General features: G+C 61.1%; 1 protein-coding gene across 1 annotated transcript; it reads left to right on the top strand.

Moving 5' to 3' along the window:
- The first annotated feature begins 587 nt into the window (after positions 1-587).
- Positions 588-5,437, top strand: NMRK2 (nicotinamide riboside kinase 2). The gene is made up of 7 exons (XM_055128324.1): positions 588-746; positions 2,522-2,612; positions 3,020-3,068; positions 3,730-3,889; positions 4,506-4,577; positions 4,819-4,925; positions 5,034-5,437. Exons 1-7 carry the CDS (start codon positions 718-720, stop codon positions 5,117-5,119), a joined length of 594 nt encoding a protein of 197 aa, XP_054984299.1. The 5' UTR covers positions 588-717; the 3' UTR covers positions 5,120-5,437.
- The last annotated feature ends 3,705 nt before the right edge of the window (positions 5,438-9,142 follow it).

Here is a 9,142-nt window from a genome sequence, read left to right on the forward strand (position 1 = left end):
AAACTTTTAACTAGGTCGGACCGGGGACCAGTGACATCTGCAGCGTGTCCTGCGGCTGCGGGAGAGGACCCCCTCCCCAGATTCTGGGCCCCCGTGCCCGGGTCACTATAGACATGTGGGGACACAGCGGGCCCTTGAAAGCTACTTGGACAGATGCGCCCCGCCTTGGAGAGGGCAGTTTCCCGCGGGGTGCGGCTGAGATGCCCGTGGGTCCACCCAAACCAGAATGAATGTCAGGGTCATGCCAGGGGACAGGCGCTGGGGTTATTTTTAGCCTGGGAGGACGTGCGGGCGGGTCTGTGGGGCCGGGAGGAAGGAGGGGACAGCTGGGGTGACACCCCCCCCCCACCCCGCCAACCGGCCCGTGACTAATTTAGGCGAAAGGCGACGCGGGAGCTATTTCCATCCTGCGGCGGGGGACAGGTGTGCCGGCCCCCCCCCACCGGCGCCCGCCCCGGCGCCCTCCACCCCGGGAGCCGCGCTCCCCCATAGGCCGGGGCCGCCTCCCCCCCCACCCACCCAGCGCAGGCCTCGGGGCTGCGCGCGGCTATAAAGGCGCGCGCGGCTTTTGTCAATGAAGCCGGGACGCGCGGCCGAGCGCACTGCGGGCGGGCGCGGGCCGGCCGGGGGCCCCGGAGCGTGCGTGCGCGCTGCGTGCGTGCTGCGTGCGTGCCGCGCCGTGCGTGCCAGTCGGGCCCCGCCGCCGCCCGCGCAGACATGAAGCAGCACGTTGTGGGCATCGGCGGGTGAGCGGGGCCCCGGGGGGCGCGGGGCGCTGTCCATGGTCTGAGCCGCTGGGCGGGCGATGGGGAGCGCCCCGGGGTGGGAGGGAGCCCTAGCCCTGGGCATGGCGGAGGTTGGGGGGGGATGGAGGGTTGCATTTAATTTCCTAAATGGAAATTCGAATTTTCTCCTCCGGGTTCCGCCTTGTACCAGCATTGCGTGGAGGCGGGGGTTGGGAGGGAGAGTGGGGGGGTGGCAGTTTGCGCTGGGGTCCTCTTGGAAGAGTGGGGCAGCGCACCCGATTCCTGCGCAGATTTGGGGGAGGGGCGCCCTGGCAGAGCCCTGGAGGAGGTGCGTTGAGGACACCCCATCCCCGGGCAGGTTGGAGTGGGGTGAGCGCATATGGGCTGGGAGCCGGTCCCGGAAAGCATCTAGAAGCCACGTGACTAGGAGCCACGTGCCTTTGAGGCCACGTCTTGGTGACCTCTGGGACCCCCCGCCGCCCCCCCCCCAGTCCCCAGGAAGAACCCAGAGGCACTCAGTCGTCCTAAGGAGGTGGGATTGGGCAGCCCAGCCCCCCACAGCCCGGCCATGGCTCTGCTGTCACACTCTTGAAATTCCCCTTCTATCTGCTGGGGGAGGGGCCGCCACATCAGAGCGGGGGGGAGGGGAGACAGTTCTGTGGCCGCCTCTGAGCACAGATCGCATCTTTCGTGGGACCCCCAGATCCCCGTGGTGCATGTCCTTAACTGTCCCCACCCCGTGATTATAGGTAGAACCATGTTCCCATCGCCCCCTTTTATTCTGGGGGGGTTACTTTGGGGCCACGCCTGGCAGTGCTCAGGGCTTATTTCTGGTTCTGCACTCAGGGATTATTTCTGGCGGGGCGCAGGGGACCCTAGGGGGTGCCGGGGTTGGCACGTCTTTTCGCTCAGTCCGTCTGCCCAGCACAGCTTCGTTCCCAGTGGGGCCCTGGAAGTGCCTAGGACAGGGACAGGCAGTCAAAGAGTCCGTCACTTCTAGAAAAGCAGGGACAGCACCCTGGGCTATTCTCCCAGGAGCCCAGGTCCCCGGTCGAACCGATAGTCCAGTGGGGAAGGCTCCTGCCTTGCACGCAACTGCCATGGGTTTGATCCCTGGCATCGCATAAGGTCCCCCTAGCACTGCCAGGAGTGAGCCCTGAGCCTGCTGGGGGGCTAAGGCGCTTGCCTGGCGCAGCCACCAGCTGGCACTGAGGGAGCCTGGGCAGAGACGGCAGCGGCCCTTGAACGCTGCGCCCGTTTCCAGGCAAACCCGGAGGTCCTGCTTGGCCAACCCACTCTACCTCCTCCCTTTTCTGTCTCTGCTGGCCTTGGCTTTGAGAATAGGGGTCTTCTCCAACGCGACTGCGGTGTTGGGGACCCAGGCTGCGGCCAGGGGCATGTCACTGACTGCCCTGTCCCCAGCTCCTGGCTCTGGGATCACTCCCCAGGAGAGGGCCTCTTGCAATTATTTTTCTCTCCCACTGTAGGGGGTTTTTGTGTCTTTGAGCCGAACTCAGCTCCATGCTGGGGCTCACTCCCGGCAGTGCTCAGGGGACAGAAGCGGGGCGCCTGCACGCAAACCTTGGCTCAGCTGTTTCGACTCTCTCTCCCCAGCCTGAGTTCAGTGTTTTATATCGGAGCCTGACTCGGGAGTGGGGGGAGGAGGGAATACACGGTCTGAGAGGCCCACAGATCTAGACAGGTGCCCCATGGGAAAGGGCGGGGGGTGGGGCGGGGGCACCTGCAGTAGCTTCTAGAACCTTCTCTCCTCACAGTGTGACCAATGGTGGCAAAACCACACTGACCAACAACCTGCTGAAGTTACTGCCCAACTGCTGTGTGATCCACCAAGATGATTTTTTTAAGGTGCTGCCCCGTCGCTGGGGACAGGGGGCGGGAGGTGGCACCCCAAGAAGGGACCGGGCTGTGACTGCCCAGTGCCCCAGTGCCCAGCCTCCGGGGCTCCAGGTCCCCCCCCCTCTCCAGGCAAACCCGGGGCAAGAAGAACGAGTAGGAACCCGCAGACTCTCCCCACTTTTTCATCTGTGGAATGCCCCCGCCAGCCGGCCTCGGTTTTGTGGCATGTCCCCTTCCCTCCTGAGCCCGTGTCACTGGAGTGGGAGGGTCCATGCCAGTCCAGAGCATGATTCCCACCCCCACACAGGATCACAGAGGCTGGGAGCCTCAGCAGCATCGGGATGGGGCTGGCACCCTGGGGTGGGGGCGTGAGGTGGCAAAGACCTAGTCTGAGAACTCGGTCTTCTGCCTTCCAGCCCCAAGACCAAATCGCCGTTGGGGAAGACGGCTTCAAACAGTGGGATGGTAAGTACCGCTCCTGCCCCGTGAAACCACGCACCCTAGAGTCTGGCCACACCCCCGAGAGCCCAGTCATGCCCAGGACAGCGTAGCCACGCCCATGACAGCCTGACCACACACCTCAAACAACCTGACCACACCCCCAGCAGCCTGGTCACTCTCAGGATAGCATTGTACACACCACAACAACCTGTTCACCCCCTCGACCTAGTCATGCCCCCTACAGCCCAGGTACGCCCATGACATCCAGTCACGCCCCCTTGCAGTCCAACCACGCCCATGACGTGTAGTCACGCCCCCTATAGCCCAGCCACGCCCATGGCATCTAGTCACGCCCCTTGCAGCCCAGCCACGCCCATGACATCTAGCCACGCCCCTACAGTCCAGCCACGCCCATGACATCCAGTCACGCCCCTTACAGCCCAGCCACGACCATGACATCTAGTCACGCCCCCCTACAGCCCAACCAGGCCCGTGACATCCAGTCACGCCCATGAAAGCCTGATCACATCCCAAGCAACCTAGCCACGCCATGATATTCAGGCCACGCCTGCTATATTCAGGCCACGCCCACAACACCCTAGTTACACCCGTGGCAGTCTGGTCATGCCCCCAGCAGCCTGGTCACACTCTTCCCCCTCCTCAACACCTCTTCTCCCTTTTCCAGTGTTGGAGTCCCTGGACATGGAGGCAATGCTGAGCACCGTGCAGGCCTGGCTGAGCAACCCTCGCAAATTTGCCCGCTCCCACGGGGTCAGCGTCCCACCCCCCAACGCCTCAGACACCCACATCCTCATCCTGGAGGGTTTTCTGCTCTACAGCTACAAGTGAGCCTGGCTGCACCCGCGGGGGTTCGTCCCCAGGCACGCGGGCGTGCTGCCTCTCCACTTCGACCCACCCAGGAGATTGGGATGGGGAACTAGAGGCAAGGTAGAGGGATGGGGAGAGCAGGAAGGGGCAGGCGAGGCTGAGCTGAGCTCAAGTCAGAGGCCCCTTGGGGAAACAGCAGTCCCTCCAGAACCTTAGCCACGAGGCGGAGAGATATCCGGCCTGCCGGGTGCTTGCCTTGCACGAGATTGACCTGGGTTCTATACCAGCACCACCTATGGTCCTTCTGAGTCCTGCCAGGAGTGCGCCTCCAGGCGTGGCCCAAAAGCAAACACGCAAATGACAGAGTTCTCAGCCCTTGCCACATGCACAGTGCCTCTTCCCCATCTTGCTGTGCATTCTTGGGTCAGAAGTCGGACCTCTCTGGGCCCATGCAAATAAAAGAAAGTGGGAATCATTTGGAGGAAGACTGGATCTGGCCCCGGCCCCTAAACCAACCACTCCCCTCCCCACCCTGCACCCCACACACACAAGGAAGACCCTGGGAGCTGGAGGTGGCGGCTGTCAGCATTGCAGGCATTGAGCTGACCTTCGCCCCCGCCTGCCTCTGCCCAGGCCCCTGGTGGATTTGTACAGCAGACGGTATTTCCTCACTGTGCCTTACGACGAGTGCAAGAGGAGGAGAAGGTGAGGATTGGAGAGAGAGCTGGTGGGGGGGGGCGGTGAGGGACCCCAGAGACCAGGATACCCAGTGACCATGCCCGCAGGTCACGGGCTGTTTCTGTTGCAGGCACCCAGTGCCCAGGCACGACATGCGACCCCTAACCTCCTCACCCACCCACCCACACACCCCCTCGCCGGCCCCCGGCACCACGGGGGAGAGTGGGGGCCGCCCCTCATGCCTGTCCATCTCTCGCCCCTCCCCCAGCTCTCGAAACTACACGGTCCCCGACCCGCCGGGCCTCTTCGACGGCCACGTGTGGCCCATGTACCAGAAGTACCGGCAGGAGATGGAGGCGGACGGCGTGGAAGTGGGTAAGCTGAGGCAGGGACACGTGAGCCCCCCACCCCCATCACCCTGCAGCCCCACTCTGCTGACCCAGCGGCCTTTCTGCCGCCTGATCGCCACCCGTGTCATTTCAGAGTACCTGGACGGCACCAAGCCCCGCGAGGAGCTGCTGCGCCAAGTCCTGGAGGACATTCAGAACACGCTTCTCAACTGCCCCTAGGCGGGGCCGGGGGCGGGGCCGGGCGGGAGGGGCGTGGCTGGCACGGAGCCCTGGGGTTGGACCTGGCTGCGGGAGAGTGGGCGTGCCTTGTGCCCGGGCGTGGCTATGTACCAGAGGCGTGGCTTAGGGCGTGGCTCTGTGTTCGGGGGCGTGGCTGTGGACAGGCACCGCCCCCACCCATCCCCTCCTGGCACTGGCAAGATCCTGACCCCAGTGGGACAGTCATCCCAGCAGGCTCTGCGTGACCATCAGCTCAGCTTCTCAGCCTATGTAACCTTACTGTGGCTTCAGTATAAACCCGTGTTGTTGTTTTTTTAATCTTGGAGGTCCAGCCTGTTGTGTCCTCAGGAACGAAGAGAGGGGGTCCTCCTGGGCTTTCTCCCTGGTTCTTTTGGGGGTCTTTGGGGGTGGCGCCAGGTGAACTCTGGGTACTGAGAGACTCTCTCTGTGGTCCCCTCCATCCATGCCCATGGGAACCGAGGGATTCTTGAGGCCTCCATTTCTCAGAGGGAACTTTCCTGCCAACTCTCAACACACCGTTCTCAGAGGGGGCCCCGGGCTGTCACCCAGCCTGAGCTGTGCCCGGCTCTTGGCAGAACCCCCCAAGCTCCCCACAGGCAGCCTGACCCCCCTCCTTTGCAACTGCAGCTGACTGCAGACACGCTAGACCCTGTCCCCTCTAAGCCCCCTGCCCACCTCGACCCTGTCCTAGACCCTGTCCCCGCGGAGCCACCCCACCCACCTCGACCCTCAGGGAGGCACGGAGATACTCAGTCACTTGGTGGGGCTGAACCCACCCCAGCAGGACCCAAGGCCCGTTGTCAGCAGGGGAGGAAAGAGAGGAGAGAGATGACAGTGCTGGAACCACGCATAAGGGACCCCCAAACCCTGAGTGTCTCCAGGGGAGGTTAAAATAAATAGGAAAAAGAGCAAAGGGCAGTGGTGAGTGAAGAGGGCAGAGGACATAGTGGACCTGGATCTGGTTGACCCAAGGAGGAGCGATTCACCAGCCGCGTGGCCGGGGAACACACAGACACCCCCAGACCCCCCAGATGCTGTATTTGCAGTCAGGGGAGAGGCCTGGGGGATGCGAGCCTGCCCAGCCTCCCTCAGTCCTTGGTCACCGCCACCCACTTCCTGCCAGGGGGCCCGTGGGACAGACTCTCCATGTCCTCAGGTCCCCGTGTTCTGACCACAGAACCAGCCAGGAACCTGACTCCAGTCCTGCCAACACCCCGGGGTACCCTACTCCTCCAAGGAACCTTCCCAGTGGACTGGGTTCAAAGGAGGCTTGGGCGGGGGGCAGAGAGACAGGACAACAGGGAGGGCACTGGCCTTGAATGCCGCCGACCCATGTTCAGTCCCCTGTACCCCCTAGGGTCCCCCTGCGCCCTGAGTGCAGAGTCTGGAGCCAGCCCTGAACACCACTGGGTGTGTCCCCCAAAGACCCCAAAATATAGGGAAAGGAGGCTCCGGGGGACTGAACACAGGCGCAGTGATCCCCTGAGCACCACTAAGTGTGACTCCCCCATAAACCAGTAACCCCCACCAGAAAACAGGAGCCCTCCTTTGCTCTTGGGACCCCATGACCAAGGAGGTAGCCCCCCAAAACCTAGAAACCCAACCCAGGCAATCACCAGAAGGGTGAGGGAGGGGGGTAAGGTATTCAGTCAGTTTCAGCCCAGAAGGTCCATGTCCCCGGTCCCAGGTCACCCTGCTGGTTTTCTGAGGACCCCCAGAAGAGCATGTGACGGGGTTCCGCAGGTCAGGGGGCCCAGGCATGCGGGCCTGTGTCCCCGGCAGATCCCCCAGGCCTGGTGTGTTGAGGCAGAACTGGAATGTGTGAAGGGTCTTCCTGGTGGCAAACCCCAGCCTGGTCATAGAAGGAATGACCAGGAATGACCACGAAGCACCGAGCTGCAAGTACTCCTGAACACCTCCGCGTGTAACACCGAAACCAGACAAAAGCTCAAACCAGAGGGTCAGAAAGTAGTTACAGCAGATGAGACACGTGTTTGGCAGATGGCCAATCCCAGGTAGATTCCTGGCCCTTCAGAGGTTCCCTGAACCCCGTCAGGAAAGACTCCTGAGCTCTGCTGGGGGTGACCCACACTCTGGTCCCCAAATAAAGAAGCCAGAGCACTGGCGGGGTGAGTCAGCGTGGGGTGGGGGGGCTGCTGAGAGAAACGTCACAGGGGAGGGACGGAAACGCTCCAAGGCTCCCTCTTGTGGCACCTCAGGGGAAGTGGCCTGTCCCGTGTTTGCAGGGAAGATTTCCAGGCCCTTGGGTTTGTCTCTGGCTAATTAAGGATCAAGCCTCTGGTGAGGGGGCCATAGCCTCGGGGGTAGGGCGCTCGCCATGCATTAGGTGGTCTCGGGTTCCTTCGCACCCCATTTCGACTCCCGATCACCTCCTGGAGTAATTCCTGAGTGCAGAGCCAGGAGTAATTTCTGAGCATCACGGATTGTGCCCCCCCCAAAAAAAAACAAAATGTAATAATAAACAAATCAGCCTCCGTTCCTTTGTCTGCGACTTCTTTGCCACAATTTTGCGGGGTACTGAGCTGAATCTTGCTTCCACCACCCCTCCTGCATGAAGAACAGGCAAGTGGCATAGTTGAAGATATGGGGTGATGGGGTGTGGGGGTGAGCATCTCAGGAAACCATTAAAAAAGGGGCCAGGACAGAGAGATCACAATGCAGGAAAGTCATTTGCCTCCCTATGGCCAACCCGGGTCTCCCCCCTCATATATATAGGTCCCCTGAGTCCCCCAGAAACTCTGCTATGGTCACCCATACCTCAAAAGGGACACTTGCTGGGACTGTCAATGAGGTGGGTGGCGGAGGTGGGCAAGGGTCGGGCTTCCCTCTGCAGAGAGCTCGGAGGGTCCTGGGGAGCTACAGCAGGTTCCGGAGGTTAGGGAGGGGGGCACATTTCTTAGAGAAATTTGTCTGGGAAAGGACGGAAGTGCCCCAGAGCGCCGTCTTGTGGCCACTTTCTGGAACTGCCGTGACCCGAGTTTCCCAAGCTTAATGTTTCCAACCCTTGGGTTTGCTTCAGTGTTGGGGGATTAAGAATCAAGCACACAGGGGGCTGGAGCGATAGCACAGCGGGTAGGGTGTTTGCCTTGCACGCAGCCGACCCGGGTTCGATTCCCAGCATCCCATATGGTCCCCTGAGCACAGCCAGGAGTAATTCATGAATGCAGAGCCAGGAGTAACCCCTGTGCATTGCCGGGTGTGACCCAAAAAACAAAACAAAACAAAACAAAAGGATCATGCACACAGCCTTGGGCCATACAGCATAGCAGAGCGGGGACCCCGGGCACCTGCCTTGTATTTGGCGGGCCCCAATTTGTTCATTGGTGCTGTGGGTGACCACAACAGTTTCTGGGGGCTCAGGGGGCCCTATACGGTGCCTGAGATCGAACCCTGGTTGGTCACAGAAGAGGTTTGTGTCTTCCCACAGTACGATCCCTCCAAACTGATGCCCATTTTCCTGTTTGTTTGTTTTGCTTTTGGGGTCGCATGTGGCGATGCTCAGGGGTTACTCTTGGCTTTGCCCTCAGGAATTACTCTGGGCGGTGCTCAGGGGACCATATGGGATCCTGGGAATTGAACCCAGGTTGGCTGCATGCAAGACAAATGCCCTACCCGGCTGTGCTATCGCTCCAGCCCCCTACACCCATTTTTAAAAGTCTCCTGCAGGGCCAGAATGATAGCACAGCAGGTAGGGCGTTTGCCTTGCACGCAGCCGACCCTGGTTCAATTCCCAGCATCCCATATGGTCCCCGAAGCACCACCAAGAGTGACTCCTGAGGCCAAGAGTAACCCCTGAGCATCACCAGGTGTGACCCAAAAAGCAAAAAACTAAAAGTTTAAAAAAATGTAAAAAGGTCTCCAGCAAGATCATCTCCACACCCCAGCACCCCACATTCTTGAAGGTGTTTTTTGTGTTCTTCCATGTTCTTTGAGTAAGAGGGGTGTGGAAGCAAGATTCACCTCAGTACCCCCCACCAAGTC

The sequence above is a fragment of the Sorex araneus genome, chromosome 2 (genome assembly GCF_027595985.1).
Source record: "Sorex araneus isolate mSorAra2 chromosome 2, mSorAra2.pri, whole genome shotgun sequence".
Classification (NCBI taxonomy): Eukaryota; Metazoa; Chordata; class Mammalia; order Eulipotyphla; family Soricidae; genus Sorex; species Sorex araneus.